The sequence below is a fragment of the Nyctibius grandis genome, chromosome 30 (genome assembly GCF_013368605.1).
Source record: "Nyctibius grandis isolate bNycGra1 chromosome 30, bNycGra1.pri, whole genome shotgun sequence".
Classification (NCBI taxonomy): domain Eukaryota; kingdom Metazoa; phylum Chordata; class Aves; order Nyctibiiformes; family Nyctibiidae; genus Nyctibius; species Nyctibius grandis.
The window spans coordinates 1,676,034-1,695,523 of NC_090687.1; the positions used below are offsets into that span (position 1 = coordinate 1,676,034).

At 52.1% G+C, this 19,490-nt stretch overlaps 2 protein-coding genes across 5 annotated transcripts in view; one reads left to right on the plus strand and one right to left on the minus strand.

Moving 5' to 3' along the window:
* Positions 1-964: 964 nt before the first annotated feature.
* NAGPA (N-acetylglucosamine-1-phosphodiester alpha-N-acetylglucosaminidase) lies at positions 965-13,944 on the plus strand. The gene is made up of 11 exons (XM_068420044.1): positions 965-1,080; positions 1,453-1,938; positions 6,417-6,556; positions 7,102-7,210; positions 7,512-7,640; positions 8,484-8,692; positions 9,737-9,784; positions 10,119-10,247; positions 11,365-11,496; positions 11,679-11,739; positions 12,374-13,944. The coding sequence occupies exons 1-11, from the start codon at positions 965-967 to the stop codon at positions 12,606-12,608; spliced, it is 1,794 nt and encodes a 597-aa protein (XP_068276145.1). The 3' UTR covers positions 12,609-13,944.
* Positions 13,945-14,276: 332 nt separating this feature from the next.
* Positions 14,277-19,490, minus strand: part of SEC14L5 (SEC14 like lipid binding 5) — a 42,788-nt gene continuing 37,574 nt past the window's right edge. For all 4 annotated transcript variants that reach the window (XM_068420224.1, XM_068420221.1, XM_068420223.1 and 1 more), the window contains one exon: positions 14,277-19,106. In XM_068420224.1, the coding sequence (XP_068276325.1) occupies positions 19,001-19,106 (106 nt within the window). In that variant the 3' untranslated portion in view covers positions 14,277-19,000. The remainder of the gene's footprint in view (positions 19,107-19,490) is intronic.

Consider the following 19,490-nt stretch of genomic DNA (forward strand, 5'->3'; position numbering starts at 1 on the left):
GGCATATAATGACCCCAAATATTTCAAAGGTAGAAAATAACTGGCACCTGTGGTGGTGAAAGATAGTTCTTGTTCAAGCTCAAGGTATTTTTAGTGCAGTGCTCTGCCGTTTTGGTCTTGACCTATGAAACAACAAAGATGCTAAAGTTAACGAAACAGTTCACTTAAAGTGAGGGCAACATAGACTCACAGACTGGTTTGGGTTGGAAGGGACCTTGAAGCCCATCTAGTTCCAACCCCCCTGCCATGGGCAGGGACACCTTCCACCAGACCAGGTTGCTCCAAGCCCCATCCAACCTGGCCTTGAACACTGCCAGGGAGGGGGCAGCCACAGCTTCTCTGGGCAACCTGGGCCAGGGTCTCACCACCCTCACAGCAAAGTATTTACAAAGAATTCTTCTTTCAGAATTTGAGGAAGAAGAGCTGGGGAAAAGGGCCACAGGAAGGGGAAATAAACCTGGCCTCTGGCACAGGACAGGTTTCTCTGAACACCATTTCTAAGCCAGGTTCAGACAGAGCAAAGAGCCTGTGGTTCCTTGATTCCATTTGCAAATACCCTGAACTGCGGTGATATACATCATCCCCCCCAGTTTAGTTATTTTTCCCTTGTGGAAAATGAACAAAATCCTAATCCTCCAAATGAGGATGGTGAAGCTGTAGCAGGTGCTTCACTGTCTGGCAGAGTCACCTCATGGGTGAGAGCCTGTCAGAGACGGCGATGAGAAAGCGCCAGGCCGTGAAGAGAGCGTGTCCTCCCTGAGGGGAGAGCGGCTTCAGACGTGTCTACACAGCAACAGAGAGACGGGCCGCAGCTTATTACTGAAACAAAAGGCTTTGACAAGGTTTATTTCCACCTTTCTACCCGTAACAGCCTCCTCAGCGCAGCAGGACGCGGGGGGGCGGCGGAGGCGGCCGCCGGGCCGGCAGGGGGCGCTACGAGCGCCCTCCCGCAGCGCCCGCCAAGATGGCGGCGGGGGCGGTGCGCGGGGGATGCGGGCGGCGGCCGGTGCCGGCGGGCCGGGCCGTGGTGGCCGCCGCGCTGGCGGCGCTGGGCTGGCTGCAGGCGGCGGGCGGCGCCGGGTGAGTGTCGGCGGGGGTGGCCGGGGCGGTGCTAGCCCCGGGGGTCCCTTCCCGGGCGGGAGCGCCGCTCCTCTCCCGGGGCTCTGGCCCGGCGCCGCTGCCCCGAGGTCGGCTTGGTGGTGCGGGCGCTGAGCGGGAACAGACGCGGTGGGGTCCAGCAGTACCGGGGACTCCCCGGGGGCAGGGGAGAAGCGGGGTCCGCAGTGAAGCAGCGCCCGGGGTGCCGGTGAGGCCTTTCCCACCGCCCCGGGCCGCGCAGGGCTGCAGACCCGCTCTGCCAGGCCAGGGCAGCCGCGGCAGCTTCTCAACGCTTGGGCTCGGTGATCTGAAAGCTCCTTCCCAACCAAACCGATTCTCTGATTCTCGTTGCAGGAGCCCCCTCAGCGACCCGCTGCTGCAGCCCTATTTCCCCTCCCGGCACGGCCCTCGGCACCACCACAGGTACGTCAGGGACTGTCAGCCCGTCAAGTACGGCAACGTAACGCACGAAGCTTGGCCCAGCGACAACAGGACGGGTGGCCCCGTGGCTACCACCAGAACGTTTGTTTCCTACATCCCCCCCGAGGGTGAGGACCGCAAGGCGATCTATGGCCACTTCACTTTTGTGAGGAACCCCCTGAGGACCTTCTCTGTGCTGGAGCCGGGTGGCGCGGGAGGCTGCCAGGCTCACCGCAGAGCCCCCGTGGAAGAGACGGCAAAGCTCAGGAAGTGTCTGGTGGCCCAGAACGGCGGGTACTTCAACATGGAAACCGGAGAGTGCCTTGGGAACGTTGTGAGCGATGGAAAGCTGGTGAGAAACTCCAGAGGTCTGCAAAACGCTCAGTTTGGCATCCGGAAGGATGGCACCATGGTGTTCGGGTAAGAACAGAGAGTGCTCTCTCCTCCCTGAAGACTGGTAGGAATCACTGCCCAGGCACTGCCTCCTTGGCCTCTCCCAGTCATCACATGAGGACACTTTGAACACTTAGATTAGGGCTGTCCTCCCTGTACCCCATTGAGCTGTCTCTGGCCATTGGGTTTTTTTCCTAGGATGAAGAGAAGCTGGATAAATTACTCTGGTGATCTCTAGCTGCTTAGGTTCCCATGTCTCCTCTCCCAACATGCAGCAGGTACACTTGATTATGGTAGAAGGGCAAGAGGTCTCTGTCCTCCCCACAGGAGAGGCAGAGTGGATAACAACTGCTGTGGCTACAGCATAGAAATGCTGGGGTTGGAAGGGATCTCTGGAGGTGCCTCGTCCAGCACCCTGCTCTGCACAGGATTTGCTGGAGCAGGTTGCTTAGGGCCACGTCCAATCGGGTTTTGAATGTCTCTGAGGATGGAGACTGCACAACTTCTCTGGGCAAGCCTGTTCCTGTGATTGACCACCCTTTACAGTAAAGAAGTTTGTCTTATTTTAAGTTACTTACTGTTAAGCAGAAATCCAGACATCTCCTGGATTGCCTGTGCTCCACACGTTGCCCTTTCAGTAGATACCAGGGTGGTTAAAATCCCCCATAAGCGCCAGGGCCTGTGAACATGAGACTTTTTCCAGTTTTCTGAAGAGCATCTTGTCTACGGTTTCCTGACCAGGCAGCCTGTGGCAGACACCCACCATGATGACACCCAGATTGATCCTAACCCGTAAGCCCTCAGCCAGCTCGTGGTCCGTGCCTAGGCAGAGCTCCAGGCGTTCCTGCTGCTCTCTCATGTAAAGGGCAACTGCTCCCCACTTCTCCCACCACCTTCCCTGGGTACAGGCTCTTCCCAAAGAGCCCATCTCCCTCCATTGCAGCACTCCACTCACACACACTATCCTGCCATGTCTGCGTGATCCCAGTGAGGTTGTAGCCCTGCAGCTGCACAGGCCTCTGATTCCTCCTGTTTGTGCCTGTACTGCTTGGTTACTGCACAGCTTCACGTAGGCACCCACTCCAGTTTTCCAGGATGAGGGCGAGGGCTTCCCCAGGAGTCCTCTCACCACTTCCTTATTTATGTGCATATGGTTGAGATCCCCTTTTGTTTACATTTTGTTGTTGTTTCAAGTTCTTATGCCCATGTCACCCTGCAACCTTCACTGGCCAGCCTGGTCTGCCACTTCCTCACTTGACTGCAGGTGATTATCTCCCTCCTGTGTCACTCCTGGTCTAAAGCTCTCCTCAACAGTTCACCTCTTTACAGAAGTTACTTCTGCCTCACTTGGTCATGTGGATGCAATCTCTGCCAGTCAGTCCTCAGAGAGGGTTCTAGCCTTGTAAAAAACAAATTCCTTTTGTTAACATGAGCTGTGCTGCTGCATGTTGACCCACAGAATCCAAGGGGCTTCTCAAGCCCTTCCTCCTCACCAGCAGGATTGAGGAGAGGACAACCTGGGTCACCCTTGGCTGTCACCCCCAGAGCCATGCAGTTGCTGTTGATACACTCCAGGTTTTTCTTGGCAGTGCTGTAGGTGCCCACGTGGAAGAGCAGCAGAGGGTAACAGCCTGGGGGCTGGAGAAGCCTCAGTAGTCTCCCCACAACAGCCCAGATCTGAGCCCCCAGCAAACCTCTCTGGACAGGTCAGCAGATGGGAGGCTCTGTTCCCAGCAGCAGGGAGCTTCCCCATGTCCCTCACCCACCTCCTCTGGTGCTGCTGCAGGGTTCAGGCTCAGCTGGAGCAGCCCCTTCATGTCACAGAGCTCCCAGGGGAGCTGAACCTGGGAGGAGGAAGAGCTTCCTTCTGGTGCCAGAGCTCAGAGACTTCCAGCCTTCATCATCACAGGATTTGCCAGCCCAGGGAGCAGATCATGGGTGCTCCTGGGCATTGCAGGGTTCAGGGTTTTGTTTCTGCAGGCTATTAGGGAAGATCTGTCCATCTCTTTCTCATCCTCCCTGCTGCTGTGCAGCGTGCAGACCCCCTCCTGTCCCAGCAGCATAGCTCCTCAGCCAGCATGTGCTAGGACACTGTTTCCCTTGGCCCCAGCTTCAGCGAGAGGCACAGGTACCCCTGCAGCCTCAGAGCTGCCTTCTCCCTCCACGGCTTGGGCTGAATCAAGGTGTCTGCTGTGCTGGAGGTAGTTGCAGAAGCTGGTGCTGGAGGCTGCACCCTATGGTGTGCCACCATGGCTGACTACAGACACTGTCCTCTCTAGAGCTTCCAGTTCCCCACCCCATGAGCCACAGCATCCCTTGGCTGCTGGGAGCTGTGCTCTCAGCCTGGGGGTTATTAGGCCTCTTCCTGGCACCAGCTGAAAGGGGGGGTGTGACACTCCCTAATCAGCAGGAGAACAAAGCTCAAAGCACCCTTTGGTGAGGGAGAGCTGACAGAGGGACTGTTAGTGCTTGCTGGAAGCAAAGGGCCCTGGTAGCTACCCTTCCCCAGCAGCAGCAGGCACCCTAAAGGTCCTAGAAGGATTCTCAGAGGTCCTTCTGATGGCCTCAGAAGATTGAGACACAGTCTGGAAGCTGCTGTATCTGTTGGTTGCATTCTCCACCCTTCTGCTAGCCCACTCCCACGTGCCCTCAGACCTCAGCAAGGGTCCCTGCAAAGCCAAACTGACCGTGCTGAGCAGGGCTTTAAGGTGCAGCCACTCCCTGGCAGCCCTGAGAACCACAGCCTTAATGTAGGGGGTGGCTGGTGGTGTTGGTGACATGTCCACTTAGTGAGGGGACCGACAGCGACTGCAGGGTCACTGTGGAGTCCTTACCCTCAGCTCTGCCCTGCTTCTCTCCCGCCCTGGCAGGATTCCCTGTGTTAAACGCAGTCATGGCACGGGGTGAGCTGTTGTCTGCTTGGTGGCTTTGCGGCTTCCAAAACATGACACTAGAAATAGTTTTGGTGTAAATAATTTGGTCTGTCAGGGCAGTGGGGAAAGTAATTCGCACTTGACCCTTTCCTGCTGTATCATGATGATCAGGGTGGTGCACCAGGGCACACTGTAACCCCCCACCTAGCAAAGATGCTGCCTCTCCCACCTGGGCTGGTGATGGATGACTGCAGGCTTTAAAAGCTGACACTGGATTAGTCCCTGCTCAGGCTGTTGTGCAATTGTCTCCTTTTACCCCACACCCAGGGCTAAACAATAACCAGCTGCTCTATCACCCAGTGACCCCTCCCCAGCTGAGAAAGGGGATTGGGAAGAGGAGGGAGACTCCTGGGTTGAAATGGGAACAGATTTAATAAAATAAGAAAACCAATATCGATACTAATGCTAATACAAAAATACAGAATCACAGAATCAATGAGGTTGGAAGAGCCCTCTGGGATCATCGAGTCCAACCATCGCCCTGACACCACCATGTCAACTAGACCAGGGCACTAAGTGCCATGTCCAGGCTTTTCTTAAACCCCTCCAGAGATGGTGACTCCACCACCTCCCTGGGCAGCCCCTTCCAATGGCTAATGATCCATTTTCAGCTGTGTTCATCTTGTCTTTGTGTTCCCTTCCCACGGGTAAAGGGATTTCTTTCTGCGTGTTTTCCATTCTACAAAGTGTGACGCTTTGTTCAGCTGCCGTCCTGGATACTAAAGAACTCCAAGCTGAGCATCCAGCTCCCACAAGACATGTCTGGAGCATGCAGAGCGATCAGTTTTCAACCAAAAACCACTGGCACAGCTTCCAGTGAAACCACAGCTGTCCAGCCCCAGCCTTTGCTGCTGCCCTGTCCTGACTGTTGCAGACATCACCTGGCATCAGGTTCTCATGGGGCGGATGCTACTCAGCACCCTAGTTCTTGAGACAATAATATCCCTTGGGAAGCACCCTGCAGTGACACACAACCTGATAATGGAGGTGGTCACTGAATAGTCCTTTCCCTGACTGTTCAGTGAAGGGTTTCGCTGTCTGGAGGAGAAGAGGAAGCTCATTCCCAGGTGGAGAGGAGCAGGTAGCATCCAGCAGCGTCTTCCCCTCAGTGCAGCTGTAGGCAGACTAGATGCTGTTGCTGAAAACCCCCTCAAAAAGCTGTTTGTGTCACTGTTTTGCAGAATGGAAGCTGACAGAGAGCAAGATGTTACAGCTGCTTCCACAGATCCCTGAACGTTTGGCAATGGCTCTGCCCTCACATCCTGCCAGGTGCTTTCTGCCCTTATCCTCCTGGCTCAGGCCCACTGGCCCCATCGCTGGCAGGAGTTGTTTCATGCACAGTGGCCTGGGACCATCATTAACAGTGGTTTTGTGCAGAATAAGAGAGAAGAGGGTCCACTCTGGCTGCTAAAGGGATGTTTTGCACTGCTTAGCCCCTAGTTTTGGATGTAGCTAGCACATTCAGCCCCCTTCTCCCCTTCCCCCTGCTTCTGGAGCCTGCTGGCAGCAGCAGAGGCTTTCACATAACACTGCTGTGACTGTGGGTAACCCCTTCTGCTCTCTCTTTCCTAGTTACCTGTCTGAGGAAGATGTCTTGGATCGAGCAAACCCTTTTGTGCAGCTTGTGAGTGGGGTAGTTTGGCTCCTAAGAGATGGAGAAGTGTACATCAGTCAGAGTCAAATGGCTGAGTGTGGTGAAACTCAAACCACAGGTAAATATTGTAAAGCCGAGCTTCAGCCTGGGCACAGATTGTCCTTCTGGTGGGGCTGGTGGAAGGAGGGGGTAGCAGTGGAAACTACGTTGTCTAGTTGCAGTTTCCTGCTCCAGAGGACTGAATTTCTTCTGTGCTACTTGACCCCAAGTCTGCTGCAAGTGCAGTGTAAGAACTGCAAGATGAGGCTGCTCTCACCTCCTCAGGGCTGTTGAATAGAATTTGCTGAGGACTGGAAGCAGCGGTGGCATGATTGGTGTCAATACCTGTCCAGGGAAACTCAAAGCAAGTGCCTCTTACAGGAGTTTAAAACTGAGGGCTTGTGAATCCCCTTTGTTGTCCCTGTGCCAGACAAAAACTTAACAAGAGTGCTTCTGGAAATGTTATTCCTAGATAGGCTTGGATGAACAAGAGGCACCTGGGCTCTGTTCTCATTGTGTTCCAGTTCAGATGAGCTCCTTGCTGGGAGCTGTTTTGCAGCCAGATGTGTCTGAACCCAGTTCTGTCACCCAGCTGGTGTGTGAATTATTCCCTGTCCTGCACAGGAACCTTCGACAAGTTCGTCAATGTGATATCAGCCAGGACGGCGGTTGGACACGACAGCCAGGGGCAGCTGGTCTTGGTTCATGTGGATGGACAGACGGAGTCCAGAGGGTAAGGCCAGGGCTGTGGTAAGCTCTTGGGGCAGGGGCAAGATGGATCTTTAAATTCTGTCACTGGAAGCAGGGGAACTCTGCAGCTGCAGTGAGATATTTTAAGGCAGGAGGTCAGTTGAAGACATGGCTGTTTGGTGTCTTTCTGAAAAGGCTCATGCAGCCTCCAGGCAGCGAGGCAGCATACCTGGGAAGGGAGAGCTTCCCCCTTCCACCGAGGAGAGGGACCAAGCTCCTAGTAGAGCAGTTTCACTGAAGTCAAATAGCATCAATGAGCAACGAACAACTGTTTGCCTTTGCAGGGTCAACCTCTGGGAAATGGCTGAATTTCTGAAGCAGCAGGGAATCATCAACGCCATCAACCTGGATGGTGGAGGGTCTGCCACGCTGGTCTTAAATGGGACCCTCGCAAGCTACCCCTCTGAGCACTGGTAGGTGCTGGCAGCACGTGCCCAGGGCTGCACCAGTAACCGTGCAGCTCCCGTTACGTGCAGAGCTCAGTCCTCCCCCTCTGCTCTGCAAGGGAGTCGGTCCCCATTGCTGGGAGATCACAGTCTGAAGGCAAGTGACAGCTTTTGAGGCAGAGTGTGACTCTAAAATGTAAAGCGATTTAGCAACTACGTATTTTTTTCCACTTAGTCATCGGGGATTAAAGTTTAGCTGTTTTCAGACATGCAGCAAAGCTGTTCGACGTGACTGAGTGGCCTGAGGTGGGAATCAGATAAGGAAGCAGCTCTTGGACTGGGAGATTGAGAGCTGCACATTGACAGGAATTAGCAGAGATCTCTTAACAGCTTATTATGGAAGAGAAACACTGACGTGGAGACCCTGGCCTGCCTCACATGAGGGTACCTAAAGATTTTACTTTAAATTTAGCTTTTGAGTCATTTCTGACTGTAAACATGAAGGGATTTAAAATTCAGTTTGCAGTCTGACAGCTGAAAGCCCAGCGTTGCTATAACTGCAATGACATCACTTATATCAGAGCAAATAATGCTCAAGAAAAGGTGTGTGGAACACCAAAGTTAGGGGAGCTGGGACTGCTTCAAGGGGGACTTGGCTTGCATGTTGCTTCCTGTAGTCCCATGTTTGAATGGCTCCTATCCAACAGGAGGTAACAGTTAAAACATTGACTCAAGTCTAGTTTTATCTTTTCCCATTATTAATGTTCTCGTTTGCCAGCATGAATCGGGATCAAAATTTGTGGGGTTTCACGTAGAGCTGGGAGCAGCACCGTGCTTCCACGCCTCACGGGACCCCTCTTCTGTCCCCAGCTCCTTTGACAACATGTGGCGTTGCCCTCGGAACATCTCGACCGTCGTGTGCGTCCACGAGCCCGCCTGCGAGCCTGCAGACTGCAGCGGTCACGGGGACTGCGTGGGAGGGGAGTGCCGCTGCACTGGGGACTTCTGGAGAGGCCCAGCCTGTGACGTCCTGGACTGTGGCCCTTCCAACTGCAGCCTGCATGGCGTCTGCACTGCCTGTGAGTCACTGTGGTGCGTGGAGCAGGCCCCTAACACTGAGATGCTGGTGGGTAGCTCTAGGGAAGCACGGACCTGGGCGGTGTGTACAGGGGGAACATGGCTTACCTGCCGCGAGGCCTCAGCGCATCGCTGCCTGCAGCCCTCGCTGCTTCACCGAGTCCTGTCCCACCCTGGTGTGAGGGACTGCAGCTCACGGGAACTGGCACCAGCAGGAGCTGCTTCCTTGGCTGTAGAGAGCAGTGGCCCTTGGAGAGGCTTCCCAGCCCCAGGAGCCCAGCCTGTTAGGGCTGCAGGTGCTGATTGTCGGGCCAGCCCATGCCCTGGCTCTGGAAGCCAGCTGGTGCTGCACCCCTGAGCCCTTCTGTCTGTACAGAGCTGCTCTCCCCCTTTCCCCAGCAGCTGAAGCAGCAGTAGAAGGTCAGAACACGTTGCCTTTAGGAGGCAGCAGCAGGGCTAGGCTGGGCCTCAGATCTGGAAACTGGGCATGTAACAGGACTTGACTTCAAACTCTGTGCCTCAGTTTCCCTTCCTACCCCCTGGGTTGGTTGTAAATCTGCTGATGGGAAGGACAGTGCTGTAAGACAACACAGCTGAGTTCTGCTCCCTCCCCTTGTTCTTCCTTCTCGACTCTCCTGCTTCACGATTTTTACAGTCTAATCTGTAAACTTGTTTTGACTCTCGGCACTGCCGTGAGGTAACACCCCCAGCGTCTGCTCTTCTGGGCCTGCTCACTCCTGTTCTCCTGCTTCTTTGCTACCTCCTGGATTCACCTCACAGCCAAGTGACTGGGCAGAGCTTAGGGGTACAGGTGTTGCTGATAGTTGACCCAGAGTTAATCTCCCAAAATCCAATCAGCAGGAGTTTGGCAGCTGTAGTGGGTGGGTATTTGTGTGTGAGTGCAGGATTCCTCTTCTGTGGGTTCCCTGGCAGAGGCACGGACAGTTAAGAGGGCACCCCAAGAAGCTGAGGCTCCTAATTTTGAGTTCCTGCTGTTTCTAAATCTTTCTCTGTTGTTGCTGATGCCTCTTTGTGTGTTTGCACAGCTGGATGCCTGTGTGATGCTGGCTGGATTGGCAGCAACTGCAGTGAAGGTAATGCCGAGTTCCACTCCTTCATAGCCAGCAAGGGGACAGTGGGAGGCACTTCCTCACCCCACTGCCTGCAGCGGTGGGTGGCTCCCCGAGAGGGAACGGGGAAGGGAAAGGCTGCACTGTGCTTTTTGTCAGCGTGAGGTTAATTAATTGCAGCACAATTGGCTTGGGGTGAAGCACTTCAAGCCCTTGCTCCTTGTTCAAGGCACAGACTGAGCTGTTCTCTGAGCTGTCAGCAGCCTGTGCCAGTGGCTGCTCCGTGGGTGTAAGCGGGGGGTGGGATTGCTGCCTGTGTAGCGGGGGCCCTCATGAGATCTCTGCTTGTCTCCTGTAGCTTGTGCTAGCGGTTTCTATGGGGACGCTTGCACCCAGAAATGCCTGTGCCAGAACGGTGGCCTGTGTGACCCTGTGCATGGAGCCTGCTCCTGCCCGGCTGGCTATTATGGCACCAGCTGTGAGCAAGGTAAGGGCTGCTCCGAAGAACGTCTGGGGCTGGGGAGAGGCTTTTGTGGCACCTTTGAGCCACCTTGTGTAGGCAAAGCAAGCGTGAGGTCTGCCAGGCAGGCTCAGGCCTGAGCTTCACAGCTGGAGCATAACCTGCCAGCTCCCAGCTCTTGAGGGCTTGCCTGTCCTACCCCCAGGGGCTAAAACAGAGGGAGCAGAGAGGAAAGAGGAGTTTTCTTCATCATTAGAGAATTATGGATCCCCGTTTAGTCTCTGCCCCAAAGAACGGTGTTGCTTTCCCAAGCTCAAGCGTGAAGAACAGTAATACTCTTAATATCCTTCGCTTGAGGGTGTTGCACCAGGCCCTGCCTGTAGCCCAGGGCTTCAGGTAATCCAAGCCAGGGGGTGTGAAATGCTCCAAAGGGCTGTGCTGGCCAACAGCCTTCAAACTCCTCTGTGTGTGTGTGAGTGCTGATGGAGCTGGTGTCGGTCATGACTGTGTGACCACTCCAGCTTTTCTGCAGTGCTCCAGGCCCCCGTGTATCTGACTGAGCAGCCCGCTCTGGTGACAGGACACGTTAATTACAGCGTGGGTGTAAACTGCTTGTGTGCGTGGTTACGGTAGTGATGCTTTGTTCTCAGCCTGGGACCGCTCAGCCAGCCCCATCCCTCTTCTACAAAGACTTCTCCTTGCCCTAAACAAGGTAGCAGCAGTGAGCTCGCAGTTGGGCTGCTGGAGGGAGCAGGGTGGGCAGAAGGGCTTTGTCAGGCTGCAGGAGGCCTGGGGCCCTGACTGCTCAGCACAGCCGAGGAGCCCACTGGCTGCGTGTACCCAAACACCAGCACTTGTCACTGCTGCCCCCCTCTGCCTTTGCTTACGAGCCACACAGCAGGGCCGTAGCTCAGGTGTACAGGGAGAAAAACACAAGGGAAGCAAGAAGGCCAGAGCTTTGCAAAACACATACCTCAGCGAGATGGGGGTGAGGTTGGAGCCTCTCCTACAGCTCTGAGCGTGCCCATCCTTCCTGGTGCTGAGCTGGTGCAGCTGGGGATGGGGGGGGATGCAGTGATAAACCGGATGGTTTCAAGGCACACGGAGCTTTGACTGACCAATTTCTTTGTTATCAACTCCCCAGAGTGTCCCCTGGGCTGGTACGGGCCAAACTGCCAGAAACAGTGTGCGTGTGAACACGCGTGTCCCTGCGACCGGCAGACAGGCAGCTGCAACGTCACCTCTGACCGGGCGGTACAGGAGCAGTTAAACGAAGGTACCTCTGCTGACAGGGGTTGTGCTTTTAAAAACCACAAAGCTGGAGGAGCAGCTTTGGTGCACAAAGTTCAGGTTGCTGAGTTCTCAGCTCTGGCTGTCCCCTTACCTGAGCTTGCTCTTTTTCACCAGAATTTTAGGTGAAAAATTCTTCCTTTCTTCCCTCTCTTCTTTGTTTTCCAGCTGGGCGGTGTTTGGCTGCTCAGAATAAGGGAAGGAGCAAAGACAAGTTCTCTCTGTCAGAGTAAGTGTGGGATACTCATCACATACATACACACACACCGAGTCCGTGCCAGCGCTCGCTTGCTGCGCGATGGAGTTGCTCACACCCCCTCCCCCGTGCCAGGGCAGTGTCACACCTGCTGCTTCGTTGCCCAAAGCATCCGTGTTCTGACTTCGTTCTGTCACCTCCAGCTCTCGTGCTGGGAAGGATGAGGAGAGGGAAGGCAAGGTGACAAACACCTCAGTGTAAGACAAGCGCTGAGCCATCAGTGATGGTTCATGCACTGAGCCTAGTGCTCTGCAGCTCCCAGTTAAACCAGAGCCACCTTTCCTCTCCCACCATGCGCTGTACATGCAACAAACACACCAGGACAGTTCTAACGCCGGAGCACTGCTGTAGGACGGGTGAAGCTACAGTTGCTCTGCAGGCACAGCTGGTCGCTTGTGCCCTGAGTGGGAAGCTAAAACCAACCCTGTGCTCTGGCTGCTGGAGCAGCCCTTCACAGAGCACATTCTCCCCTGCCCGAGAGCAGAACCACGAGCTTGTAGTGACAGAGAAGGGAGTACAAACCTTAACAAGTCATTTGCATGCTGGGAACACATGAAAGCAGGATGAGAGATGTTGCTTATGTGTTTTTTTTTCTTATGTCTGACAGAAAAACCTGGCTCTCCCTGAGCTCTGTCTTGGCTCTGCTTCTCATGATCAGTGCCGTGGGAAACGCAGGCCTTCTGCTGAAGGCCAGGTCAGAGCGGCACCGTGACAGCGGTGACTATCTCTACCACCCCCTGAGGGAGCTGAACGGGGAAGCCAGTCACACCTCCACCTCTGCTGTCTGCGAGATGGAAGATGCTCAGGACCAGAGTCAGGCCCTCCTGCAGAGCCCCGGCTGAGGAGAGGGGAGGCGTTGTGCTCTGCACCTCGGGCTGCCGCTCAGCACGGACTGGCACAGAGGGTCAAACTAAACTAACCCAAGAGCAGCAGCAATACCTCAGCCCAGAGAACTCCCTCGCTGCTGGCGCAGCCCTGCCGAGAACACGGCCAGCTGCCCGCCCTGCTGCTGCTCCAGCCAGAGCAAACGAGACTGTGGCATTAGTTGCCATGAGAGGACAGAGGGCACAAGCCACAGCACCAGGTGAATAAGGGAGTTCCACAGCTGCAGCAGGACAGGCCCTGGGCTGGTTCCCTCCAGTACCTGAGGAAAGCAGGTGAGGAATATGAGCCATAGGCACTTCAGAAAGGTCAGTAAGGGTTTTTAAGATGCAAGATAAATTGCCTGTAGCATAAAGCTAGGCTTAAGGAAGCTGGCTCAAGGATGGTGTAGGCCCTGCCTCTCTGCCCTTCCCTAGTAAGCTCAGACTTTTATCAGAAAACTGAAAAAAAGGTTGTTTTAGAATGTTGCAACAGGTGCAGCCCACAAGAAACCCACAGACCCACAGCACTCCTCCTCCTGGCCTCAAAGGCTGACGCAGGGCTGGGGCTTTTTTGCACCCGATTTTCTTCTCCTGGCCTGTGCTGACTGCAGGGCCAGAGGGTTTTCTTACTGAATCCTTATTCCTAGACAGTCTGAGAGGTGCATGATGAGCAGTGTGTTTTTGGGAGGTTCTTACAGCACAGCAACATAAAAAGCTTTTTCAGTTAAAAACCTTCAGTCTTGCATTCTCTGGTACCTCCCAGAAGCCAGTGTGCTCTGCACAGGCTGCCGCAGCCTGGAGCTCTCCTACCTGGGGAAGGGGCAGCAGCAGCCTGGCAGGGTTGGTGTGACATGAGCCAGCTGTGGGACTGGGCCTGCCCAGCCCGTGCTGCCCTCGGCCCACAGGACAGCCCCTTCCCTTGTCAGAGGGACAGGCTGCCAGCGAGCTGGGACCACCATCAGCCAGGACTTCAAGCAACCCAAGATCTGAACACCTCAGCTGGCAATCAGACATTTTACTACAATACATCCTTGCACGATGTATTTTAGAAAACAAAACGTCTCTGAATTTGCTTCCATGTGAGGGAAGATGAGCCTTTAATGTCCTGCTCTAATGCTGCAGCGGGGAGGGGGTTAAAGCCTGTCTGAGCCTGAATATTAAACATTTTTATGCACTCTTTTATCTCCCCCAGTAAAGGATATGTAATTTTTGTGCCGCTGTTGGCATCAGATCAACCTGTAAATGGAAGATTCTATTTTTCTATTACTTATAGAAAACTATTTGAAACTTGAATAAAGTCTATTAATAATAACAACTGCCTGAAACTCAAATTCTTAACGCTCAGTCGCAGAAGGCAGACACGATCCTTTCCCAGCTCCTCTCAGCTGGGGCCCTTTTTATTTTAAATAACCAACTCCATTGGGATGATGTGTGCTTCATACTCTGTGGTATGAAAATAAACAAAAAATGCTGGTTCTACAGGAAAAAAATGAAAGGACATTTTAGGAATAACTGAACATGAGCAAGACTTACCTCTGTTTGTGGGGAAAGAGAGCAGCACACGTGCTTACATTTTCAGAGTTTACCACAATTTGAACAGTTGCATCAAACAGACGTGTTCTTTCGAGATGCTTTTTTATTTCCAACATACAGAAATGTACAGCTCCTACCCGAACCTCCACATCCTGTAACTAAGTACATTTGTTGTCAAGTAACACGTTACAAAGCACTCTGGGTTTTGCTACTGTGCTCTTAAAGAACATTCAGGGGTTTTTTTGGCTGAGAAAAATCAGGAGTTCAATATCTAAAAATGAAGACAGCTGCAAAGAGGAGTGCTCACTAAAAAAAATAATGCCCCTTTAACTTCTATATGTAATTAATAGCTTGGAAGTGGATGTTGATGTCATGAAAAGCCAATGCATGTCACAGGATTCCAATTTTGCCTTCCAAGAGAGAAATAATCAGGTATAAGAATCATCACAAACCTGTTGGAAGAATATTAAAGCAAAGAGCATGAAGGGATCTGACAAATGCTTGTCAGTTCTAGTCCTTAGAGTCGAAGAGCTCTGATTCTTGCATTATTTGGCTCACGGTATAAATATTTCTGATATCAAAGAAGGGTGAGCTAGTACAGTGCAGTCTGAAATAAGGGATTCCCCTGACCCTGGTATGGCCTTGGCCACTGCACCAGTACACAGCAGCCTCCCACCTGAGCTGCCAGCTGGGCTCACCACGTCCTACCAGGAATTCCAAGTCGCAGTAAGCGCTACAGATCGAAGATGACTTGATCAGGGCATTCTCAAAATCTTTTGAGGAATAAACCAATGAGGATTATAAATTCTTATTAAAAGCTATTTTTTTTCCTGTTACTGAGAGGGAATTGATACAACAAACCCAGCCAGGCCTAAGACTGAAGTGAACAAGGCTGTGGCTGCAGCAAACACATCTGCATAGCATTCCCCCCTGTCACGACAGGGTTGCTGTCAGGATTGCTCTGCCCCAAGAAGCAAGTACCCAGGAAGCCAAGAACCAACGAGGATGTGCTCAGGGTACAGCACGCGAGTGCCAGTCTACAGCGTACCCCTTGGCACGTGGAAGGGTAAAGCAGCCAGCGCTGCTGCCTTTGCCCCTTCCTGGCCTAGAGTCGCCCTCGCTCCCTCCATCACGCTAAGCTGGTCTGTGCACAGCAGTTAAAAAAAGCCCTTTTCAAACCTGAAAGACAGCAAAATGTTTAGCCAAAGTGTCTCAGTTGCTGCATTCCAGCTTTGCCCCGCGTTTAGTCTGACACCCACCTTCAGTGCTGCCCACTGGTGATGTGCTCTGTGTTTGCCTTTCCCAGTCCTGCTGGGACAGAAGCCAGTGAACAGTGGGATGGGGCAAACCTGTAGAAATTACCCAGAATAAAGGTTTCACTTATGGCCATATTTAACTGTAAACAGTGGCACGACCTTTGTCCCTACGGCATCGCGTCCTTTCTCTCGAGATCTCGGATCACACGTTAAACGTGGCAGCAGCTCTCTGAGGTAGGTGTTGTGCTTTGCATATGGAGTAGCTGAAGGAGGGGAAAGCCCCCAGTTACTGAGGAGCTACTTTAAGTACCCAGCGAGTTACCTGAACACAGCCCGGGCTCACTGACCTCACTGAGGAGCAGCTGCCAGGGTGCTGCTGGGGAGCAGGGAGGGCCTTGCTGCATCTCCAGCTCAGCACCCAAAACTCAAGTCTTATTTTTCAAGGTTCTGGCTTATGAGATTTAGGAGAGACAAGTGGCTCCCAGGGAGCCAGAACCCAGAACTCCTCCCAGCCTCAACTCACAAGAGGTTGCTGGGAAGTGAACAGCGTGTTTTATTTTCTGAGGTGCACAGATGTCATTTGAGGGGGGGGGGGAAAGGTGCTTTAGAAAAATTCTGCTTTAAAAAGCACAGCACAGCATCAGCCACCACATCGTGGCTGTTGCCCCCTTGCTCCTGTTAACATTCAGGGAAAAACAAAAAACCATATTGGATTATTTAAATTGGTTGCTAAGCAAATGGGTAGGTGGAATTTGGAGGGAGAGATCCCAAGCTGCTTCCCAAAGAGGTGTGGGCAGCGATCTCCTGCAGGGCAGAAGAGCGGTGCCACCGAGGAGCAGGAGGAAAAATGATGGTTGTGATACCCCTGGCACTCCACAGGACCAGCCCTTCATCTCTTCCAGGCCCAGTCAGAGACCTGCCAGGTGGTACCACATTCCAGGTGCCTCACTGACAAGAGTTAAACCATGAAAACTTTTACTGGTGGGAGGAGAACAGCACATGCCATATTTAAAATTAAAAAATAAAATCCAGTGCAACAGAAATAATTCTTAACCAGAGCAAACCAAGGGAAACACAGGGATGTTACCACCATGGGACGTGAGCAACCATGGTGAAGGTGAAATCCTGAGGCAGCACGGGGAGGACAAGGCTGGGTTTGCTCTTGATGCTGTCGGAGTCAGTCTGAAACTCTATTTCTAGCATCAGGATTAATTATGGGTAAAGCATTTGACATCAGGGACATTTACATTACATACACACGTGCACTTTTAATTGCAGAACTCTTGATTTTCCAGAGTAAAGGTGGTGCTTTTCCCTCTCTATCAGACTCCAGTTACACTGAAATGCCAAAGACAGAAGTTTCACTCATCTGGGAGAAATGCTAAAGTCCTCAGAACAACGGGGGAACTCTCTGAAATCAGAACGTTCCCGGGGGGTGGCACAACCAAGTGACCTGGTCTGCTCTCAGAGGGAGGGGTGCAAGGTGGGAGAGTGATGTCCTTGGCTCCAATCCTTTAAAAAAACCCACACAACTTCCATAAACACATCAAGTTCTTCATCTCCCATCGTTCCAAATATTGGGGCTCTTTTCTGCTTTGTCAATGCCTGGTGCTTCAAAGCCAGGAATGAAAAGAGCAGGGTTAGAAGGAACTACTCTACACATGTCATTCTTAGCTGCACAGATTCCAGCAACCTTAATAAAAACTTGGTGAGAGGGGAAGAAACCCCAGGTCTTTACCAAGAAACATGGCCATGGGTACGTGGATTGCTGTGCTGGAGGAAGAAGCCCCACTTCCACCACCACCTGTGCCTCCCCATGCCCCAAACCCAGAACTCTTTGTGCTGCTCCCCAGTTGGGGAACTGGAAACTCATTCGTTTTAGACCACAGTCACCATGTTATGTGACATGAGCCACTGGGCTGGGATAAGCTGAACACAGTGCCCTCACGATCCTTCTGTAGGCAGCATCTCTGCAGAGGTGACCTCCAGCTGGTGGGGGTGAGGTCTTCACCCAGCACAGCTGGATCCAGAGCAGACATCTGTGCACACCACAAGCCCTGTGTGACTGCCAGCTGCCTAAGGGCAACGGGGGACTTGACACCTAGTCTCATTTTGTTGCCACCAAGACAAGCACACATGTAACCGCTACCTAACCTGACACACAGACCACCAGCAGCTTTGCTACACATCTACTCATGGAATAACCAGTATTATGGACAAACATGGTATTTCTGGTGTGTCACAAAGAGGCACTATCTTCTTACAACTCCCAAACTTGATCTGTGCTTCTTTATCCTAAGAAACGTCCCTCTAGAGCCCAACAAGCACTGGACTAACCTTGCCTTGCAGGATAACAGTTGGACTTGATGATGTTAAAGGTCCTTTCCAACCACAACGACTCTATGATTCCATGACAAGATGACACACAGCCCTTACCCCAAGCGCTATGTACAATACAGCCCTTTGCACAACAACATCCAGCCATCACAAAAGATTAAACTGAAGTAGAAAGATTTCTTGGGATCAGTTATTCCTTTCTAAAACAAAGTCTGTCCCATTTAAAAAGGTGACTAGATTTAATAAATAGTCATTTTTGAACTTATAAGTTAAAAATTAATTTAAAATAAGCTAGTATTTGAATAAATACATTTCAGTAACTGCTTAAATACATACATGCTCTTTTTTTTTTTTAAAAAAAAGTTTTCTCTTCAAGTTAGCTCATGTTTTAAAGAAGCAAGTTCTATAATACTGGCATAAAATTTTGTGCCTTCAGGAAATAAAATATTGCTTTTCTTAGCCCTTTATAACTTGATTCAGTTCCCATCCGCGTTGATGAGATGGGTCAGATCTACTCATTATTGCTTGTAAACCTGAGGAAAAAGGAGAAATAGTCTGTCTTTAAGATGCTGCTTACTGGAGGCAGGGTCTCTGCCTGTTCTTTCTAGAAAACCATTTTGATTTTTGGATCTCAGTGGGTTAAAAAAATCCAACACATTTCCTAATAGCATCCTGTCAGATCGGAAGAGGTTTTCGGTTTGACCTGGAACTGATTCCTGAAACATCTTATTTGTATTAAGGTATTTACAGTTTGCTTCAAGTCCCTGCACCTGAAATGCCCACTTTGCTTTCTGATGTGTAATTGGTACCCTGGGCACCCAGAAAACTAGATCAGTTTTGCTACACGGGAATAATGTAGTCCTAGAGATCGAACAGATAAGGCAACATCAGCCTCCTCTACCTCACGTAGGAAAAGGACTGATTGGGAAGAGCCCTTTGAAGTCGAGTAATACACAGACTCATGCAAACCAACATTCATCCAAAAACCAGAGTTTGTGACAAAGACTACTGAGAAGTAGGCTTCCGAGATAAAATTTCTACATCTGCCATTTGAATTCTAAGGTTTTCTGTTTAAAACACCTCCCAGAAGCCTCTCTGTGTCCAATGGCTGCTACCTGTTGTCACACGAACGACTGCCTCAAGGCTCAGCCCCTGTGGGCTCTTTGGTTTGGTGCACAGAGCAGCGCTGGGGCAGCCAGGAAGCCCCCAGGGATTTTTTTCCTTGCCCACGTAGCCTTGGTCCTGCTATCTAGAAAGATGGGAGCTGCTCTGGGACTGGCTGGAAGATGTCGTGGCTCCACTCAGCTGGGAAAAGCCGCTGTTGCAAGATTCCAGGCTTGACATGGATCCCCTGGGATGGAATAAAAAAAGATGTTAGGAAGGCAGCTATTTATGGATAACTCCAGACATCTGACAGGAGATGACAACTCACATTCTATAACTCTTGCAGAAGTGTTTTATTTTTTGTCCCACCATTTTCAACTTGGTCTCTAAGCAGCTTTGTGTCACGATGAAACATTAAATTGTCACAGACATCTTTTTTCCTAGCTACAGATCTTACACCTTGTCTCTGGCAGTTATTCTGGGAGCGGGACACAGCTGGAGTCTCTGTGGGGCTGCTTTCCCAGCCCCTGAGCAGAAAGGAAGACTGAAGAGCACTCCAAATGCAGCCCAGCTCAGTGAATGCAGCTGCTAACCCGAGAGCTCCAGCCTGCTCAGCACAAGAGCCCCAGCT

Coding starts and splice junctions, on each gene's coding strand:
- NAGPA (XM_068420044.1), top strand. CDS start 965: ATGGCGGCGGGGGCGGTGCGCGGGGGATGCGGGCGGCGGCCGGTGCCG. Junction 6,557..7,101: donor TGGTGAAACTCAAACCACAG/GTAAATATTGTA, acceptor TGTCCTGCACAG/GAACCTTCGACAAGTTCGTC. Junction 8,693..9,736: donor GCATGGCGTCTGCACTGCCT/GTGAGTCACTGT, acceptor GTGTTTGCACAG/CTGGATGCCTGTGTGATGCT.